Genomic DNA, 23433 nt, shown 5'->3' with positions numbered 1-23433 from the left:
GGATTAAGTGACTTGCCTTGGGTCACATAGCTGTTAAGTATCTCGGTCCAGATTTGAAGTCAGTAAGTTAAGTCTTCCTGATTCCAGGCCTGACTCTCTGTACACTTTGCCCCCTAAATATCTTTGGATAGTGTTTAAATTCTCCATTACTTCTATTTTCAGCTTTCTCAAGGTCCTTCTTGCTTAATTTTCATGGTTTATTACTTAACTATCCTCCATTAAATCACAATTTAGGCAAACTTTAAATGGTTTCTCGTATCATACTTATGACAAACTGTCTTTCATTTAAGATCAGTATAGAAAAATTCAGACACATCACTGGAAGATTGTTTTTGAGGGAAGGAAGCAGGCACAATTTATAAAGACTAGTTTCTAGGTCAAAGAGAGTTATAATCTGTTTTAGTGACTGGTCTCAGATACTTAACTAGCTGTGTGACCCTGAGCAAATCACTTCTCCTTGCTTGCCTCACTTTCCTCATCTGTAAAATGAGCTGGAGAAGAAAAAGGCAAACCATTCCTTTGCCAGGAATCTTTGCCAGGAAACCAAATCTTTGCCAGGAAAATCCCAAATGGAGTCAAGAAGAGTCTGATACAACTGAAAAGACGGAACAATAATAAACATCAATAAAATTAGTGGGGTGGAATAGATGGCCTCTGAGGTTCTTTTCAGATTTATATCCATGATCCTATGATCACAGAATTATAGATTTGAGCCCAGGACCTCCTGTCTCCAAACCTGTCTCTCTAGGCACTAAACCATCAAAATGCTTTTGTTGGTGTCCCCCCCTTCCCCCACTGTTCTATGAAATTGTAAAAGAAATAATAGATACTTGAAGTTTTCTTTAATTCTATATTTTTTATAAATTGGACTATTGACTAATAACAATTGCTAATATTTACAGGACATTCTTAAATTATTTTTTTGGTTCTTGTGCATTCCTGAGTTTATTTTTTAATTATGTTTTATTTTCCCCCAATACATGAAAAAACAATTTTTAACATTCATTTTTTTAAAACCCTTACCTTCTGTCTTGGAATAAATACAGTGTATTGGTTCTAAGGCAGAAGAGTGGTAAGGGCTAGGCAATGGGGGACAAGTGACTTGCTCAAGGTCACACAGCTGGGAACGGTCTGAGGCCAGATTTGAGCCCAGGACCTCCTATCTCCTATCTCTAGGCCTGGCTCTCTATCCACTGAGATACCCAGCTGCCCCCAACATTCATTTTTTAAAGGTTTTGAGTTCCAAATTCTCTTTCTCTTTCCCATTCTTTCTTTCTCACTTCCACTCACCTCTATCCCCCAAGATGGTAAGCAATCTAATACAGATTTTGCATGTGCAATCATGTAAAATATTTTTCCATATTCTTCATTTTGTGGAAGTGATCTCAAAAAAAAAAAGAAGTAGAAAGAAAATAAATTATAGTATGTTTTAGTCTGCATTCAGACTCCATCAGTCTTGGAGGCAGATGGCATTTTTCATCATGGGTTTCTGGGATTTTGTTGGAGCACTATTGCTGAGAATAACTGGGTCACTCACAGTTGTTCCAGAAATATTGCCCTTACTTTGTACAATGTTCTTCTGGTTCTGCTCAGTTCACTTTGCTTCAGTTCATATAAGTCTTTCCAGATTTTTCCAAAACCATTCTGCTTGTAATTTCTTACAGCACAATAGTATTTCATCACAATTCTATGTCACAACTAGGTCCCCCCCCCTTTATAAAAAATCTCTTTGGGATATAATCCTAGTGGTGGTATTACTGAATCAAAAGGCATGCATAGTTTTAGAATCCCTTGAGCATAGTTCCAAATTGCTCTCCAGCATGGTTGAATCAGATTGCAGCTCCATCAAGTGTTTTAGTATCCCAGTTTTCCTTCATCCCTTCAACATTTATCTTTTTCCTTTTCTGTCATTAACCAATTTAACAGATGTGAGGAGGCACCTCAGAGTTGTTTTAAGTTTCATTTCTCTAATCAAAAGTTATTTAGAACATTTTTTCATATGACTATAGATGGCTTTTATTTCCTCATCTGAAAATTGTCTTTTCATGTACTCAAACAGTTGTCAATTGGATAATTACTTTTACTTTTTTGTTGTTAGAAATTTGACTTAGTTCTCTATATATTTGAGACATTAGACTTTTATTGGAGTTACTTGCTGTAAAAAAATTCTGAGTTCTGTTTTTCTTCTAATACTGATTTATTTTATTTGTATAAAACCTTTTTCATTTAATTATAAACAAAATTATCCATTTTATATTTCATATTGTATGCCTCCATTCCTTGTTTGGTCCTAAATTCTTCCCTTATCCATAGATCTGATGTGCAAACTATTCCATGTGTCCTGAATTTGTATGGTATCACCCTTTTCGTTTAAATCATTCTATTTCCAGTCTCTGTCACATTATTTTCCAATTTTCTTGACAGCTTTTGTTTTGTCAAATAGTGAGTTCTTGTCCCAAAAGCACAGATCTTTTGATTTATCAAAATACTAATTTCCTATGGTTAGTTATTACTATTTTTTGCATATTTACTCTATTCCACTGATCTACCACTCTATTTCTTTTTTTTCTTTTTGGTACATTTTTCATTTTCATTTTTACATATTGTTCCATGTTTCCATGATTCATATTCTTTCTTTCCCCTCTTTCTTCCCCCCTCCCAGAGCCAACAAGCAATTCTACCGGGTTGTAAAAATGTTATCACTTGATGCCTATTTCCATATTATTCATTTTTGCTATAGAGCAATTTTTAAAAGTTTAAACCCCAAATCATATACTCATATATACATATGACAAGTGATGTCATATGTTCTTCTTCTGCATTTTTACTCCCATAGTTCTTTTCTCTCAATGCCACCACTCTATTTCTTAGCCAGTTCCAGATTGATGATTACTGGTTTGTAATATAGTTTGTGATCTGGTACTCTGAGGCCACCTTCCTTCATATTTTTTTCCACTGACTCCCTTGATATTTTTGACATCTGGTTCTTCCAGGTGAATTTTGTTATTTTTTTGCTTAGCTCTATGAATAATATTGGGTAGTTTTAATGGTATGGCATTGAATGAGTAGGTTGGTTTAAGTTAAATTGTCATTTTTATTATATTTTCTTGGTCTTCCCAGGAGCATGCAGAGCACTTTATAATTACAATGTACTTTTCAAACATCATCACTTTTGCTGAGCTAATTTTATAGGGAATATTTCAAACCTGTCTATTCCACTCTTTGTTTTATTCTCAGAACAATTTTTCCCCAAACAGTTCATTAAACTGGTGCTTCAGTTGTTCCTTCTGATTCTACCTCCACATGATATAATGATTTGCATCATTCATTTTGATATTCAGTGCCCTGAACTGATGGCACACAATATTTTAACCTATTACTAACCATATTATTTAGCCATCAAGGAAATTTTTTTTGCATATGCATCCATCACAATATAATTGATTTAGCTTAAAGGGATTTAGGTTCCTCTGTTTTTCCCTAGAAGCCATTCCTTTTGATAAGACATATATATGTATATAAAATGTACATATGCTTGTTCTCTACAAAGATAGCCTGATGAGTTTCCCACCTGCCTTTTTCCATTTGTCACTAAAGCATTCTAGATGACTTTCTATGTTTGACAAATGCACTGATTGCTTCTTGTAATACATATAAAAATGTGTGTGTATACATATATGTCAATATCTCTGCATGTGTGCATGAAATTATATTTCCTGTAGTCCATTCTCTAATTTCCCACAGAATCCTCCTACTAATGTTAGACATAGAAGTTTATAGGAACAAAAATCCAAGAAATGAGTCAGGAATAAAATCTACAGCATCTGGTGTCTATTTGTATATGTACAAAGTAAGTTAATAAACAAAATGACCCAAAAAAATCTTCTGACAAGGAGACAAATCATACCTCATGGATATCTCTGAGACAGGGTAGGATGAGAATATGGTTCTGAATTAATATCTCTAATTTTAAAAAATCAGATTTGGGAAATAGCTCACAAACTTGGCACAGAGGCATACTATAATAATTATATTATTAATTGATGTAATTTTACTACTAAGTGATTATTTATTTATTTTTTAAACCCTTACCTTCCGTCTTAGAATCAATATTGCATACTGTTCCAAAGCAGAAAAGTGGGAAGGGTTAGGCAATGGGGGTTAAGTGACTTTTCCTGGGTCAAATACCTAGTGTGAGAAGGAAATTTAACCTCCTCTTTTCTGGGGTCACACAGGTGACATCATTTCCTGTTGTCGACTACCTGCATACTTGGAGGCAAGGACAGGAGAAAGGGGCCCAGGAGGTTATAAAAAGGGCTAACCAGGAAGATCATGGCGCTCTGCCAACAAACTTCCCTGCCAGAGTCTGATGGAGGATCTACGTGGAAAGCTAGAGTAGGGCTGCTTTTCCCTCTCCCTCTCCCTCTCTCTCTCTCTCTCTCTCTCTCTCTCTCTCTCTCTCTCTCTCTCTCTCTCTCTCTCACTTTCATGTTCTACCTGTCCAAATAATCCTAATAAATTTTATTAAAATCTAAGGACCAACTCCTATTTTAATCTAACACTAGGAAGTGTCTGAGGCCAAATTTGAACCCACTACTCTTTGTCTGTAGGTCTGACTCTCAGTCTACTGAGCCACCTGGTTGCCCCCTATTGATTGATTATTAATCAATCATATGGACATCTGCCAGAAACTTCTGTCTAAATCTTTCATAATAAAATCATACTTCAAAAGGTAAAGAAATAAACAGGAGAAATATTCAGAAACTGGTTTTAACCAACCACCCCCAAAAAAACAAAAACAACCCAGCAGCTAATACATGGGGGGTCTATAGTGATGACTTCTTCTTAGAGTCTGTACAGTAATAGAGGATGAGAGGAAAATCAGGAATAGTTTGACGTGCTATATTTCATTTCAGGAGAGTAGATTTTGAAGGGTTTAGGAAAAAATGGATAGGATAATGTGGTTTAAAATTCTATAGGGGGAATCAATCCAGAAGGAATGGAATGTTTTGAAGAAAAATTCTGAAGACACAAAGAGAAATAATTCTCATAAAAGGGAAAAGGAGGAGGTGCCCAAAGAGTAAAACAAGGATGCATAGAGAACTCCTCAGCAAATGTAATTTTAAAAAATATGTATGAAACTGAAGGTAGGCAACTGAGGATGACTATGGGAGTCCTGTCTCAGAATAATAGTGAGAGGCATACTCAAATTAAGGATGAACTGAAGCAAGGGGATGAAAAAATTAAGGATAACAATAAGAAGTTTGTATTTATTTACTTCATTGTTTAAGCTACATTGGGAGAGAGCGATAGGACTGTTGTTCTCAATGGAGAAGTTAAGCCAATGAGAGAAAGCAGAGCCCTCATTTCACTTAAACAATTTGCAGGTGTTGATTGTTGATCCATTGTGAGTGATATTTGAAAAATCAAGGGGAATAGGAGAGGCACTCCAGAGTTCAAAAGGGGGCAGAGTTCCAATTCTCAAAAATGAAAGAGATAGAAACTGTAAACTACAAGGCAGTGGGGTTGGCTTTCGTTCCTGGAAAAAATTTAGGACATATTACTAAAGAGATGGTTAATAAACATCTTGAGCGGTGATCATAAAGATCCAGCATGGTCTTATCAAAGAGAGGTCAAGATGGAACACTGCATTTATTTTCAGATGTAAGCATTTCTTCAATATGTTTTACTTAAATTATTTTTCTTTATTAAAAGGAAGGGTAAGATGCTGATTGGCATACCAAGAAAAGCTATCATGTAAAAGTAGAAAACAGCAATAATTTAATTTATAAAAGCAGACCACATTAGACTAAACTTAATTCTGTTTTTTGACAAGGTTCCTAGACTGCTAGACTAGAAGAATGGTGTAAATATGCTATAGTTTTCCAGTAGAATTGACCTGTGGGATTTAACAAAATTGCTTATTCTATTCTTGAGGACAGATGGAGATATATGAGCTAGAACATGGGACAGACAAGTAAACTTAAATGTAGTTGAAAGTCTAGACACAAAGGAAATTATTGGTTCAACATCAGCTTGTTAGGGGGTCCATAAAGGAATGTCCTGAAAAATCTGTGCTTAGCCATATACTGCTGAGCCTTTTTTTTATTTTCTTAAATCAGACCTAGACAAAAGCTTAAATGGAAAGCTTATTAAGTAAACAAGTGATATGAAACTAGGAACAATTGCTAATACACTAGATGGCAGTCAAAATTCAAGAAGTTCTTGACTCATATGAACATTGAACCAAATATACTAAAACGAAATTTAATATGGATAAATGTAAAGTGTTACACTTGGGCTCAAAAATTAACTCCACAAATTCAGGGCTAGAAATACATGTCTAGATAGCAATTTATTCAAAAAGAACTAAATCTTTTAGGGAGGGGTAAATTCAATATTTGTCAACAGTGTGATAGTGCTGCTCAAAAGGTCAATTTAATATTAGTGTATTTTAAGGGAATTTTGGTGTTTAGGACTAGAGGGTGCATCTATCTATTTATTTATCCATCTAAATATCAATCTAGCTATCTATCTATCTAGCCTTGTTCAGGCCACATTTGCAGTGTCATGGAAAACAAATATTATGAAGGGCTTAATTTGTAAAACATCTGAAGTGAAGAAAGAAAGATGGTGAAGGAACACCTATTATATTAAAGATGAAATACAGTTTAGGATATTCATAGAAATGAATAATTTCTTGATAAAATTAAAATTCCATTTTAGTGATCTTATTCTTTGTTTTGTTAAGAAAAATGACTTCACTTATATCACACACAGAGTCCAATGACTCCATTAATCTCAATTTTCAAAGACCAATGTCACTTCCTTTAATCTTATTTTCTGAGACTGCTCAGTAACTGGTTAAAATATCAGTTATCATCAGATGTTCATTTTCTACTTTATGTAAATATTGAGGTTAGTTTAACTCCCTCCACTCTCCAAAGTCTCTCCTATCTAATCTATTACCATGTCCTGTTAATTCCAGCTCCAAGGTATCTCTCACATATTCCCCTTCCTTTATATTCATACTGTTACTGCTTCAGCTCAGAGCCTCATTACCACCCACCAATACAATCATAAACATCCCAGTGGCATCCTAATAGAATGGCAATTGAAAAGCATAATAGCATCCCAATTGAATTTACTGTATCTACTCTTTCTCCTTCCTCCCATCCATCTTTAATACCCCTGTAAGCTAATATACCTTGTGCAGAAATCTGGTTATGCCATTTCTACCCATTAATAACTTCTTATCTCTTATCAAGTTTAAATCTTTCTTTTTTCTTGATAAAATCAGGATACTCCCAAATTTATAACTTGCCTTTCTAGTTTCATCTCATATAACTGGCACACAGTAAATAAATATTTATTGACTGATTGATTTAAACATAGCCCATATTCTAGTCCAACTGAATGTCTGGCCCTATACATTTTTTACATTTCTCCTGTTCATATTGTTACTCACACATTCCTTTGCCTGGAATACCCACAACTCCTCTAGCCACTGAATATTGAAAATTTTAAAATCCTCTTCAAATGGCTGAACTCAAAGGAAAGCCATGAATGTTTTCACAACCTAACCCCAACCCAGCTTTTCAGCCATATTTCATATAGTTCACCTCAATACACATTATGTAGTCCAGACCAGACTGGTCTTGTGATTCCTCATACATGGCACTCCCTCCCTTTATTAATCCTTTCCTGATTACCTTAGAGGGTTAGTGGGTAATAAGTTCCCATCATTTGGACTTCACATAATACTTTGTTTCCTTCTCTTAAGCATTAAAGAATTAGTTTGTGATATTTCTGTGTATCCAATCCTTTTCCTAGAATATTATCTTATCAAAAATGTCTCCCTCTCCTAGGAATGGCCTTCCCACAGTTGGAATTTAATAACTACTGAGTGAACTTAAATTACTCTGTGGTGGAGATCTATAGGCACATTTCTCTAGAGTTACTAGGCTGGTAGACCAGGGAATATTATAAATTTACTACAATGGTAAAGAATTAAAAAAAAATTTCTCATTCTATTCTTGCAGATAGATAGAATGATATGTGCTAGAAGATATTACATTTAGGTAGTCTAGAAAATGAAAGGCTAGATTCAAAGTTAAGCCATGAATGTTTTCACACCCTAACCCCAATCCACCTTTACAGCCATATTTCCTATAGTTCACCTTCATATATATTATAGTTCAGGTCAGACAGGTCTTTTTGTCTTGTTGCTGTTCCTCATACATGGCACTTCATCCTCCAATCTCCATGTCTTTGCATTGGCTACATTTTGTATCCAGAAGGCACTCCCTCCTTCTCTCTGCCTTTCAGAATCCCTACTGTTAAGCCTTAGCTTAATTGCCTTTTTATTCTGGAAAACTTTGTTGATCTTCCCAAATGCTAGTGACTCCCAACCAAATTACTCTAAATCTATTGTGTATAATACTTTACATATCTTAAGATAGTAGTAGTATACATATATATCTTGTTGCCTCTACTGGTTAGAAAATAATTTCTTAAGAGGCAATGACTAACTCTTATTTTTTACTTTGTAACCCCAGCACCTGGAACAGTAGCTAGCACAATATGAATGCTCTGTTTAATAAATGCCTTTTGATTGATTGATGTGACGTGGTTTATAGCATTTGGATTTATGATTTAATTGGCTTTGTCATGATGTCCTGCGGGGGTCATCCCAGATGACTAATGTGAGTATTCTCATTTATTTTCTAGCTTCATCTGGTATATCTTTTGGAGGAAATTTTTTGCAGGTAACAGGTTCAGGCTGTCATTCTATTAAACATTTATCTCTTCCTGCAACCTATTTCTTCTCCCACGTGAACTACACTGGGATTGAAGGATTGAATTTCATCTTATAACAAAAATTGTGACATTGATAATCACAAGATTTTTGGTCCCTGAGGTTAGGTCACAAGATTCTTAAAATGCAATCACATGGTATTTCCAAGGACTCTCAGGACTTCCAAGGACTCCAAGGACTTGCTTTAACCTCCCACTCCTTCCCCAAGCATTAGTACTCCCACAATCTCCTTTCTCCACCCATGGCCACTTCCTTCCTAGTGCTTAGAAGATACTTACAACCCACTTTAAAAGGTATTGGGCTCTGTTGACACTACCCTATTTATTTTGAGAACCACCTTCAGTTTTATACATTGAAGGGAAGAACTAAGAGCTTGTTAGCTTCCTATTCTGAAAGAATCCCATCATACATGCTAACTACTAACGATTTCAGCATTTTTTGTGCATATGCAATAAAATAAGTCTCTTCCTGAGGTTGAAATGGATACAGCAAACATTTGAATGACAGGATTTTAAGTAGTGCCATATCATATGAGCCCTGAGCCAGTAAGCACAATTTTCTTTACAAGCAGGAAGAGGATTCCTCTTGTTTTCCCTGGAGAAGAAAAACACTGTCAGTTGCTGACCTGATCCTGGCTTCTTGTAAGGAATTTCTAATACACTCCAAATCTTTCCACTAGGAAAGAGAATAACGGCTGTAGGGCATTCTGGTGGGTACTATAGTCACTGACCTATCCCACTTTTGGCAGTCTAGAAAGAACATGGTATTCCTATACTGTATGTGACAAATTCGTGTGTGTGAAAGGCAAAAAATACCAGGAGTGATTTCTTTTTCCTCTCTGCCCAATGAAAATTGGAGTAACTAATTGACAAGGTCATTGTAAGAAAAGCACTATATAACGTGAGCTTTATTAAAAGCAAAGTAATTTTTATTTTCATTCTGAATCTAGGCTTGAATGTAGACCATATCAAGCCAAGACCTGTTTCAACAGTGTGGACATGGATAAATCTATTTAATTTTTAAAAATGATGTCTTCCTTGGAAATATTTCCCATCTCATTCTCCTAAGGGTTTTAAACATACAAATGAATCAGTGAGATCTTTCTTAATTTAAAACCAACTAACCAAGTAAACAAAAGAATTCTTCATGTAATTCATTCCTTCTTGTTTGCTAACAAAAGATATTTAAAAGACCACTCTCCCCCCCCCCCCCCCAGACAAATAAAACAACAGCACAGAGTACAAATGCTTCTTTGGAGGTAGACCTTGGAATAACTTTGTGATTATCAAATGAAAAAGTAAGGAAATGAAGATACACAGGACTTCGAAAACTGTAAATTCCTGGGGGGAGGAACATATCCACAGTGTTCCCTAGCTAGAGAAGATCTAGGGGCAAGGTGAAATGCTTGCTGTTCTCCTTCTTTGTTAGGATGCTTATATTTCAACCCCCTTTTGCCAAGTATATGAATTACTCTGATTTGCATGGCTTCTCTCCTCCTTCTCCCTACCTGGTATGTAAATAGGGGATCAAAGGTGAGGAGAAGAACAGTGGGGGAGGTAGAGCCAAAAAGGAAATGAATTGAGAAGAGATGAGTTTGCAAATTAAGGTTACCATCCCATTTATCTTATCCTCCACCCTACTGACATAGCCCAAGCCTTAAATAGTGACTATGCCTGAGAATACCATTAAAGAGAGCACTTTGGAAAGGCAGGTGGTACCCATCTATTAAGCATGGCCCTCTGGCTGACAAGCACTCAGTTTCCTATTATCCCCTTTCCGTCTGGTCTATTACTCACCCCGGGAAATGTTTGATGTTCCAAATGTCACATGTTTTTCTCTTCCTAGGTGTTAACAACTCCAACATGGCTTGGAATGAACTGAATCTGACACAAAGCTGACTGGCCTTGGGCTTGATGTGACTATTTACAAAAACTTGAACTCTAATCCTTCAGTCAAATAAAGCCAGGAAATAGGCTAGAGTTTGGGAAAAGATCTGCAAAAGACACTTCCATTCTCATGAACAATCCTCTGGCAGAAATAGGCCTTGGGAAACCCAACGGGGACCTTTCTGCTCAAATGACTACAACAGGTTCTTATGGGTTAAACCCAAGATTTGGATCCTACTTATTGCTGGCTCTGGATTCACCCTTGGCTGATGTGCTCATTATGTCACCCTCCTAATTCAATTCAAGGAACACTTCATTGTCTGTCTTCCAGACACTTGCAGCCACTAGGATATAAGTGTGTATACAAAACAGATCCTGTTCTTGAGTTTGCAATGCAATTTGGATGGAAATGCATTTACATATGTGGGCTGATGTGGTCAAAAGAGCACCAGATTTGTGTCAGAAGTCCTTGATTTGAATTCCAGCTCTGCCCCTTTTATCGTCTGTGTGTCCTTGGGGAAGGCATGCCTTCGAATCCTTCTCTGCAAACTGAAGGCATTGGACATTGGACGGGAAGGATAGTCTTTGAGGCTCTTTTAGGGTGTATGAAGAGAAGAGGTGAATACAGTGGAGAAGTCTAGGTGAAATGGGACTAAACAATTTGTGAAAGGAGAGCTCCCTTTCTGTCTTGGGGAGTCATGGAGAAAGGCAGACAGTAGGATCTGAAGCCACTTTCCCTCTCCACCCATGAAATAAAACCAGAGATTATTTGATATCATTTCTATATTGACATTTTGGGCAAGAATTCTAAACCCAGTTTATGGACAGTCTGAACAGGTCTATTGTTTGTTTATTTTCAGCTCTAATTTTTGCGTCTGGCAAAACATTTCATTACATTTGACTACATGAATGTGATCTTTCTAGGCAGTAAATTCAGCAGATTTTCTCCTAATATAGGGACTCTTTCATCCAATAATATCCTTTAGAGTCCTAACTATATATGTTTAACCTTCTAAAACATATTGCTGAGATAAATCTTAATTATTATGAATATCATTTATTTATTAAATTATTAATAATTATTAATTAAAATGTTGTGGGTGTATTATTTGAAGGCAAAAAAAGTTAGAAATAAATACATGTCATCCTTTAACTACTCAGTCCTTCAACAGCACATACGAAAGAATAATGTTTTATAGTCCAGGAGCTAGTCTAACAGGAACCACTTATCTTAAAATTGCATTCATTTGTTAAGTTACCCCCAATCTAAAACATGATGCTTTAGAAGGACTCATGACGATTTTAAAAGACTCTATCCTAGCTGCAACTTGTAAAAAATAGACTCGAATACAGGACTATGATCCCCACAAGCCTTTGCTCCTCTTCCCCAAGATGCTTTGTAATCTCACAGGAATTCTGAGGTGGGCTGAGATCGAGGAAGGATTTAAGCTGGTGGTAAAGGTTTTTGGGGCTCTTTTGGACTTCCGTTTTGGAGCAGAGGTGTCTCTTCCATGATGTGAGGTTATTTTGTCTAGGCCTCTGGCCTAGGCACATGTTTCTTACTTGTATATTCTTTAATCCTTAATCCTTAATAAACCTCTAAATAATATAATACTCTTTGCAGAGAGAAACTAATTTCTACCTGCCTCAGTCTCCCCTAAATTTTAACTGTTACAAACTTAAATAGTTGGAAAAATTATTCTCTTCAAAAAAAATCTTGAACTATTTTTTAGTCAAGAAATATCTATACAACAAATACTTTCACTTTTTCTCCCACCCCAACCAGGATCATCAGAGGATGGTACTAAAGACTGCCGTATTTTCACTGGGGCTTTTCCAATGACAAGGACATAACAATTCACCTGACAAGGGTGGAGACAAGCTCTACTCTTTTTTCCACATTATCATTTCAATGACTGGCTTCACCCACACATTCTTCTGATTTCCTCTTCTCCAAATCTCAGCTGATTATGTAAACCCATCTCCTCCCATTAGACAGTAAATAAATCCCCTAGGAGCCCATTTACACTTGGCAAGAGAAAGGTGCCAGAGCTAAATTTAAACATGGTTTCACTAGTTTAACCTACTTAAACACAAATACTCCACATTAGCATGGGGGAATTCCTGATTTGGAAATTCCCATCACTGATGTGGATTGCAACCTGCCTATAAGGTAATTATTAGTGTCAGAGAGTTGCTTGAGGCAAGTAGAGGCTAAGCTATGGGTCTAGTAAGTATTTTCACAGTTAGAGATCTACTTGAAACCTAGGCTTTAGTCTAAACTTTAAACTTAGCACTCTATCCAATATATGATGCCTCCTTTACCTCTAGAGAAATAAAGATTAGTCCAGTTAAATAGAATCACAGAATTAAAAAAAAGAAATAGGTCTGTTCTCAGATACTTCCTAGCTGTGTGACTCTGGGCAAGTCACTTAACCTTCATTGCCTAGCCCTTACCGCTCTTCTGCCTTGAAACTAACAGATAATATTAATTTTATGATGGGGAAGAAAAGAAGAGAAAAGGAAAGAAAAGAAAAAGAAAAAAGGAAAGTAAAGAAAAAGAAAAGAAAAGGAAGAGAAAGGAAGGGGAAGGAAAGGAAAGGAAAGGAAAAGAAAAAAAGGAAAGGAAAGGAAAACAAAAGAAAGGAAAAAGGTCTTTAGAAATCATATGGTCCCCATCCTCAATCCTTGCAAAATGAAGAAAATGAGGTCCACAAAGTTTAAATGACTAACCTGAAGTAACAACGGAGTAAGCTGATGATAGAGTCAAGGACTAGAACCCAGAGGTTTTGGCTCCTTTTTTTCAACACAATACTACAAAACCTGATATGCGTATTATACTTTTGTTGTTCTGGCATGTTCAACTTTTTGTGATCCCCCATTTGGAATTTTCTTGGCAAAGATACTGGAGTGGTTTGCCATTTAGTTTCCATTTCTTTTACAGATAAGGAAACTGAGGGCCCAAATGGTTTAATGACTTGCCCAGGGTCACACAGCTACTGTCTGAAGCCAAATTTGAACTCAGAAAGATGAGTCTTCCTAACTCCAGACCTGGAACTCTATCCACTAGCCATCTAGCTGCCCCTTATACTTTTATGATGTATCAACTAATGTAAAGGGCATATTTTATTATAGTTGATGGTCAATATTTGGAGTTGAGGGGAAAGTGTGGCTTGTTTAATTTTGTTACTGGTTAATGGAGATGAAGGGGCGTGAAACCGATAGTCACCTAACCTGGGAATTCTGCTTTTTCCTCTGCACTATAATTCATAGTGGTAGAGAAAACATTCACATCAATAAAATCACAGGTCCAACAAATATCTGTGAGCAGATGGTCATGTTGGTGTGTATCATCCTGATTCTATTCAGTAATGCATCTGACAATAATTTTCAATCCTTAAGGCTATTGTGAGGAAAACACTATTAAATATGGGTACTGATAATAATACAACATAGAAATAGAATGATGTGATGGTTCATTTGGCGGCATTGTTCCTTTTTGTTTTCATTCATAGTTTGGAAGGGGTAGCATGAGTATATTTGTACATACATACACATATTTATACATGTAGATAATAAGAAAAATAATAATAAAAATGATATGATAAAGATAGTGATAGCTAACATTTATATAGTCTTCTATGCACCAGGCACTGTAGTAGGCACTTTACAATATTATCTTACTTTGTCCCCACAACAACCCTACAACATAAGTGCTATAATTATCCCATTTAATGATGAGAAAACTGAGGCTTTGAGAAGATATGTCCAGAGTCACACATCCAGAAAATAGCTGAGATTGGGTTTAAGAAATGTAGGCAATGAAAAAACTAAATAAAACAATATTTTTTTTTCTCAAAGGAATGTAATGTTGACTTGGATTGAAGAACACTGAGGTCATATCAGTTATCCTTATCATAGAATCCTCAATCAGAAACAGAAAAGTATTATCATTACTTTCTTTTTAATACTTCTCCCTCTATGACCTCACATACTTCTTAGCTGTGTGACCCTGGGCAAGTCACTTGACCCCTATTGCCTACCCTTCCTGCTCTTCTGCCTTGGAACCAAAACTCAGTATGGATTCTAAGATGGAAGGTAAGGGTTTAAAAAAACAACAACAACTCCCTTTAAAAGTTACAGTTCTTCACCTCAAATCAGTGTGGATAAAGTTTTCTGTTTGAAAAAGTTCTTAGTTCATACGTGGACCAGACTAACACACATAACCTGACTCCAAAGTATAATCAATATCCCATTCTTCTCTACCCAGTCTTGGTTCAAGTTGCCATTTCTTTAACTATTTTATTTCTCAAGGAATTATTATTAATTTTTTAATTTGAAACTTGCCATTTTATTTTTTCCTTTTTTAAAATTTCATAATATTTTATTTGATCATTTCCAAGCATTATTCATTAAAGACAAAGATCATTTTCTTTTCCTCCCACCCACCCACCCCCCATAGCCGATGCGTGATTCCACTGGGTATCACATGTGTTCTTGATTCGAACCCATTGCCATGTTGTTGATATTTGCATTAGAGTGTTCGTTTAGAGTCTCTCCTCTGTCATGTCCCCTCAACCACTGTAGTCAGGCAGTTGCTTTTGCTTGGTGTTTCTACTCCCACAGTTTGTCCTCTGCTTATGGATAATATTTTTTCTCCTAGATCCCTGTAGATTGTTCAGGGACATTACATCGCCACTAATGGAGAAGTCCATTACGTTCAATTATACCACAGTGTATTAGTCTCTGTGTACAATGTTCCCCTGGTTCTGTTCCTCTCGCTCTGCATCACTTCCTGGAGGTCGTTCCAGTCTCCATGGAATTCCTCCACTTTATTATTCCTTTTAGCACAATAGTATTCCATCACCAACATATACCACAATTTGTTCAGCCATTCCCTAATTGATGGGCATCCCCTCGTTTTCCAGTTTTTGACCACCACAAAGAGCGCAGCTATGAATATTTTTGTTCAAGTCTTTTTGTCCATTATCTGTTTGGGGTACAGACCCAGCAGTGCTATGGCTGGATCAAAGGGTCTACCCATTCTTTTGTCGCCCTTTGGGCATAGTTCCAAATTGCCCTCCAGAATGGTTGGATCAGTTCACAACTCCACCAGCAATGAATTAATGTCCCTACTTTGCCACATCCCCTCCAGCATTCATTACTTTCCTTTGCTATCATGTTAGCCAATCTGCTAGGTGTGAGGTGATACCTCAGAGTTGTTTTAATTTGCATCTCTCTGATTATCAGAGATTTAGAACACTTCTTCATGTGCTTATTAATAGTTTTGATTTCTTTATCTGAGAACCGCCTATCCATGTCCCTTGCCCATTTATCAATTGAAGAATGGCTTGATTTTTTGTACAATTGATTTAGCTCTTTATAAATTTGAGTAATTAAACCTTTGTCAGAGGTTTCTATGAAGATTTTTCCCCAATTTGTTGTTTCCCTTCTGATTTTAGTTATATTGGTTTTCTTTGTACAAAAGCTTTTTAATTTGATGTTGTCAAAATTATTTATTTTACATTTTGTGATTCTTTCTATGTCTTGCTTGGTTTTCAAGTCTTTCCCCTCCCAAAGGTCTGACATGTATACTATTCTGTGTTTACCCAATTTACTTATGGTTTCCTTCTTTATGTTTAAGTCATTCACCCATTTTGAATTTATCTTGGTGTAGGGTGTGAGGTGTTGATCTATTCCTAATCTCTCCCACACTGTCTTCCAATTTTCCCAGCAGTTTTTATCGAATAGTGGATTTTTGCCCCAAAAGCTGGGATCTTTGGGTTTATCGTATACTGTCTTGCTGAGGTTGCTTGCCCCCAGTCTATTCCACTGATCTTCCTTTCTGTCTCTTAGCCAGTACCAAATTGTTTTGATGACTGCTGCTTTGTAATATAGTTTAAGGTCTGGAACTGCAAGGCCCCCATCATTTGTGTTTTTTTTTTTTCATTATTTCCCTGGATATCCTTGATCTTTTGTTATTCCAAATGAACTTTGTTATGGTTTTTTCTAAATCGGTAAAGAAATTTTTGGGGAGTTCAATGGGTATGGCACTAAATAGATAAATAAGTTTGGGTAGGATGGTCATTTTTATTATATTGGCTCATCCTATCCATGAGCCGTTAATGTTTTTCCAATTGCTCAAGTCTAGTTTTAGTTGTGTGGAGAGTGTTTTGTAGTTGTGTTCATATAGTTCCTGTGTTTGTCTCGGGAGATAGATTCCTAGGTATTTTATTTTGTCTAAGGTGATTTTGAATGGGATTTCTCTTTCTAGTTCTTGCTGCTGAGCTGTGTTGGAGATATATAGAAAAGCTGATGATTTATGTGGGTTTATTTTGTATCCTGCAACTTTGCTAAAGTTGTTGATTATTTCAATTAGCTTTTTGGTTGAATCTCTAAGATTCTTTAAGTAGACTATCATGTCATCTGCAAAGAGTGATAACTTGGTCTCCTCCTTGTCTATTTTGATGCCTTCAATTTCTTTTTCTTCTCTAATTGCTACTGCTAGTGTTTCTAGTACAATGTCAAATAGTAGAGGTGATAATGGGCATCCTTGTTTCACTCCTGATCTTATTGGGAATGGATTTAGTTTATCCCCATTGCAGATGATATTAGCTGATGGTTGTAGATATATACTGTTTATTATTTTTAGGAATGACCCTTCTATTCCTATGCTTTCTAGTGTTTTTAATAGGAATGGATGTTGTATTTTATCAAAGGCCTTTTCTGCGTCTATTGAGATAATCATGTGGTTCTTGTTGGCTTGCTTGTTGATGTGGTCAATTATGTAGATGGTTTTCCTAATATTGAACCAGCCCTCTCAGGGAATTATTATAATTCTAAAAAAATCATGATTTTTACAGAAGAAAAACAATTGAAAAACACAATACAGTCAACATGACTATAATTGCCACCAAGGGAAAGGGTAATATGAGAAATCTTAGATCCCAAAGGCCTGGTATTCCATTGGCAACTCAGTGAACAAATGTCCCTTTTCCCAATGAATTAATTTAACCCCCGATAGGTGTGTGAAATATATAAAATAAATTTGAAAGTCCACTCTATGAGGTAGTATTGTGCTAAGTTAAGACACATATATGTATATATACATATATATAAAGATATATATGTGCACACACGTATAATGTGTAAATTCTACCTATTTATATTACAAAGAAATAAGGTGAAAATAGATACAATAATGAAAACTTACCAGTTTCACACCAGTTTCAAAGGCTTGCCGAGTTAGAGGAGCAGGTCCATCTACTGTTTTGCCATCGTCATCTGGACCCCAACTAGCACTGTAGATGGCCACATATTGGGGATTGAAGCCAACTGACTTTGCTTCAACCATATCTGTTACATCTCCATCTAGCATTCGCACTCCTGTGTCAGAAATACAAAAGTAAACATTTGTAAAATCTAAACAGCTCTATAGTGCTGCTTCTTATCTTATTCAGGGCAGCTAAGTGGTATAGTGGATAGAGTGCTAGGCCTGGAGTTAGAAAGACCTTAGTTCAAATCCAGTCCCAGACACTGACTAGCTATATGACCCTGGGCAATTCACTTTACCTTGTTTGCCTCAATTGCCTCGTCTATAAAATGAGCTGAAGAAGTTAATGGCAAATTGCTTTACCAAGAAAAGTCTAAACTGGGTTACAAAGAGTTGAATATAACTTAAATGACTGAATAACTAATCTTATCCAAATAAATATATGCATTCATGTCTAGCTTTGATATATTTTACTCACTCAACTTAGAATGTTCTTGTTTTCATAAACATAAATGAGTCATAGTCATAAATTTATTTTAGTTGAGATTTTTTAAAAGAAGAATACAGTTAAATTGGGTCAGCCATTCCTCTTAGTACCTTCCAATAAACCTGATATTAAGAGATGGGGAGGAAACTTTAAAAGTAGGTGATTGGGCAAAGTTAGACAACTTTTGATTAGGTGACTTTTGAAACAAAGCTTCCACTCTTTCTCTGCAGCTATCCACAGAAAAGGAGGAAAACCTTTGTCTTTTGTGGAGGGAAACCTCTTTCTCATTTTCTCTGCAATTACTTCTCATAATTTTTCAGAGCTCGGACCATCTTATGATACATAACCCATTCCTATTTCTGCTTCCCTAGGGGACAAGATTGCTATTAGGCAATTAGTCACCAGTTAGCAAACAGCTGAAATATTTTGAGTGTGTTTTCAAAGTTTGGGTAAATTTAAAGCAATGATGAACGATTGTTCATCTATCAGTTGGATCTAGCAAAAAATTTCCATTCCATACAGGTAATTCCTATAGGAACAAATAATAGTCCCAAGGAGGAACCAATAGAGCATGTCTGGGCATTATGACATAATGGACCAGAAATTGAAGAATTTATGGATATAGGTATTTTCAATTTCAACTATTTTCAGTATTAAAAATTTTCAACTTTCAACTGCTACCAACTTTAAGATTCAAAAGGCAAAGGAGAATATGGCAAATGAATAGCTGATTAAGAAAATGATGATAGGGAATGGGACAAGGGATGGTATGACCCTAATTATCAATAAAATATATGTTTACTTGGAGTTTTGCACATTTGATCTAGAGGCCTTTAAAATGAAAATGGAGGAGAAGTAACAAATTGACTCATCTATCTCTTAGTCAACATAATATGTCATAGTGGATAGATAGGTGGCTGCTTGAGCTAGGAAGATCTGAAATCAAGTCCTACATCTAGCATATACTGACTCTGGGACTCTGGGCAAGTCATGACCTCTCAGAGTTTTAGGCAATTATCTAAGAATATAAGTTGTAGAACAGGGATCAGTCCACATAGGTAGAAGGATTTCCTCTCCAGGAGTTCCTTACATCACTGAAATCATAAGACAAGATCCTTTTCCCTATTCCATTATGCTAGATACCATAGGTAGGAAATGGGTAGAAGAGCAGGAGAGACACCCAGAAATTCATAGGTGATAACATCTTAGAAGAGGGACAATAATTTGTGACCTTAGATGCCTCTACTTAAAACAAAGTAAACTAGGGGGATACAAGTAAAGAAATTTGACTTCATACCTGTTGCCAAAACTTTTGGGTTTTGTTTGAAAGATGGCAATGGAAGTATATTCCTTATTCAAAAGAAATAGATTGAAGTATTGGTGGACTAGAATTCATTATATACCATTGTAAAAATTGAGATTTGAACCCCAGACTTCAATCCCTAGAAGTCCTTGCTCTAGTTCCCAGTATACCCTCTAATCTCACTGAGATTCCCACCTGGGCAAGATCAAAATTTCTATTTAAACTGGCTGTAAAGCCTACTAAGGCCCTACTTCTGCTTCTTAGCACACACGGCTCTCTACCTAGCAGGCAAGATGTGAGTGGTTGTGAATGGGCTCTCTGGGCCTAGACACATGCTTTCTTATTTTGTATTTCTTTTAATTCTTAATCTTTAATAAACTTCTAAAAATATAATACTTCTAGCAGAGAAACTAATTTTTAACTGCTACACCATGTGCATCATAGGATTACATATTTATTTTTTCTCAATATAAATCTTTATTGAATTCTTGAAAATATTAGTTAATAGTTTTTCTTTTTTAATTTTAACTTAATTTCTTAATTATATATATATACATATATATGTATATATATATATATATATTAGATTTATCATTTTTGAAGGAATTTCTAAGAACCATCTATTCCAATTCTTTCCTTAGAGATATGGAAACTGAGGCCTTGGGATGGCAGTGGGAGAAATGACTTGCACAAGGGTGCTTAAGTAGAAATGTCAGAAACCTTAGAAACAATATGATTTATTAGTCTGTTGTGATCCCCTTTTGGATTTTTCTTGGCAAAGATTTTGCATCATTTGCCATTTCCTTCTCCAGCTCATTTTTACAGATGAAGAAACTGAGAAAACAGGGTAAAGTGACTTGCTCAGGGTCCAGTGTCTAAGGTCAGACTTGAACTCCAGAAAAAGAGTCTTCCTGACTCCACACCCAGGGCTCTATCCACATCACCATCTAATTGCTTTATTAAACAGTACCCAAGATCATAGGAAGAGAAATCTTGACAGTCCTTCACAGAACTGTTTCAAACTATTTAAAGAAAAATCTGTAGAATTCTATTAATTGTAAAAGTTAAATTAGTCTCTAATAATAAAAATATTTTGTGAGGTTTATTAAGGATTATTAGAAAATCAAGGAATAAAGAAAATATATCACGTGCCCATGGCTGATTAGCCAATTCAGAATGCCCATACTTAGCTTACTTACTACATCATTGCAATGGCTGAGCAGCAGAGCAAGCGTGGGAGGCAGAGAAACAGTTAAATACTAATTGTGATCTTGCCCAAGTGGAGACTCAGGTGAGATTATAGGGAATTCTGGAAAATGCCAAGGACTTCTGGGGATTGAAGTCTAGGGTTCAAATCTCCATTTTATATAAGGCAACATGGTATAGAGAAAAGATGTTGCCATTTTGAGTTTATTCCCCAAAGTGTCCTGATTTTTATGAAGAAGGCTTCAATTTCTTAGGTTCCTTCCTGTTCTCAGATTCTATGACTGCAAGGAAGTACAGAATTATGGATAGAGGTTTGAGCTTGTCCTTGGGAAGACCTAGCTTCATACCCTGCTCCAGAAATTTATGAGCAATGTAATGGTGGGCCCGTCACAACCCCCATGCCTCAGTTTCCTTAACTATATCGTGAAATGTTCCTTTGTAGCTCTGAATCTAGGATCTTGGTCTTTGGAACTCTTCATCTGCTGCTATGCTATTTTAAATTTAATTTTTTAAATTAATTTAGAATATTTTTGTATGGTTACATGATTCATGTTCTTTCCCTTTCCCTCCCCTCCTCCCCTTCCCCCATAGCCAACACACAATTCCACTGGGTTGTATATGTCATTGATCAAGACCGATTTCTATATTATTGATATTTGTGCCATTATTCTTAGTAATTATTTCATGTACATTATTTCCATACACACAATAATAGTGAACATTTACATAATACTTTTACGTGTACAAAGCATTCTACCCATCATCTCACTGGGTGTCCATACCAGCCTTAGAAAAATATAGCTGCTTTTATCCTCCCTATTTTACAAGTGAGGAAACTGAGGCTGAACATGATTCAGTGATTCACCCAGAGTTACCCAGACAGGAAAGTTCTGGGACAGGATTTGAAATGACATCTTCCTGACATTGATTACTCTTTCCACTATGCGCCATGGAGTTATGGGAGGGCAGAGGCAAATGGCTGTCCAAGAAACTTAAAAAGAAGATCTTGCACTTGATCCCACTGGAAGGGACACTCTTTTTCCACTTTCAGAGGAACCAGCTGTGGATGTGGATGTGGATGAATAGTCTTCATGCATTACTCTGTAATGATGGCAGGCTGGTTTGCCAAGGGAATTCCAAAGACAGGACAACACCAGGAGAAAGGAAACACAAGCTTTTCCTTTGACCTATCCAATATCTGCCTCTTCAGTTCTGAAGAAGAACATCTGTGTAGCGTGAGGAGGGGTCCGTGTGGGTGTGTGAACACCTGATCCTTGGTTAATATTGATTTAGATCATCATGGTATCTTCCTATGTCAAGGCTCTTCCCTTGAACTGCCTACTAACACTCTGAAATGAATTAGAATCATGGGACCTGGCATAACGTATATAACACAATTATTCTTATCTTACACACACACACACACACACACACACACACACACACATCTCCACCTCTGGGGTGCTCCTGTGCATTACAGTGCCTTAGGCCAAGCCATGGGGAACTAACTATAGGATTCCTTAGCCTGTTTTTTCCCCCATGTCTGCCTTCATATTTTATTGAGTTACTGCTGATGCCATTTTATTTGAATTTGTCACTCTCAGCTTATATTCTCAGAAAAATTAATACCACTAAAAAAAGTCCTTATCACCCTAATTTATATTGACTTGGCTGAGTGCTTCTAATAAGCTTTCCATAAACATATTCGTTCAAATCTAGGGCACATTTTCCCCCAAATATGTGTCATAAAAAACCTGTATGAAGTCCTAATCAGGCTTCGATTAGTATGAACACAGCTTAGACTGGTGCAGGAGGATATTAGATTTGGAGTGAAAGGGTCCGGATTAAAATCCAGGGTCGGTTACTTGCTACTTGTATAATCTTGAAACAAGTTATTTACTCTTTTGGGCCTCAGTTTCCTCATTCGGAAAGTGAGGAGGTTGAATTAGATGTTCTCTGAGGTTCCCTTTGGCTCTCATTTTATGGGTCTTTAAACTATAAGGTCTCTCTCTCTTTCTCTCTTTTTTTTTAACCCTTACTTTCCATCTTAGAATCAATAGTGTATTGGTATAGTAGGTACACAAGATAAAAAAGCAGTAATGGCTAGACAATGGGAATTAAGTGACTTGCTCAGGGTCACATAGCTGGGAAGTGTCTGAGATCATTTATGGACCCAGGGCCTCTCATTGCTAAGCCTGGCTCTCTATCCATGGAATCTCCAAGTTGCTCCAGAATCTTAAAGTCTTAATGCTATCTATCCTAACCAGATTCAACATTACCTTCCAAATGAATGAATTTATCTTTTTATTTTTAAGCTGTTTCAGAGTCTTGCATTCTTGCAAAAGGTATCCTTCCCAAACCCCAGGGTTTCACCTCTGCACCCCACAACAAGAGTAGTTGCAACAGTTTCCCTACTGGTCACAACAGCTCTGGGGGAGCCTGTGACAACAGCATAACTAA

The 23433-nt window shown here is 36.4% G+C and overlaps 1 protein-coding gene across 1 annotated transcript in view; it reads right to left on the bottom strand.

The window, feature by feature from the left end:
- The window catches only part of PCSK5 (proprotein convertase subtilisin/kexin type 5), a gene marked incomplete at its 5' end in the record, with an annotated part of 595445 nt that overhangs the window by 394014 nt on the left and 177998 nt on the right, over positions 1-23433 (bottom strand). Inside the window, one exon of the mRNA XM_056806299.1 lies at positions 17918-18090. Within this exon, the coding sequence (XP_056662277.1) occupies positions 17918-18090 (173 nt within the window). The remainder of the gene's footprint in view (positions 1-17917; positions 18091-23433) is intronic.

This window comes from Monodelphis domestica, chromosome 7 (assembly GCF_027887165.1).
Source record: "Monodelphis domestica isolate mMonDom1 chromosome 7, mMonDom1.pri, whole genome shotgun sequence".
Classification (NCBI taxonomy): domain Eukaryota; kingdom Metazoa; phylum Chordata; class Mammalia; order Didelphimorphia; family Didelphidae; genus Monodelphis; species Monodelphis domestica.
The sequence above is the reverse complement of the archived record's forward strand: the minus strand, read 5'-3'. Positions and strand labels throughout refer to the sequence as shown.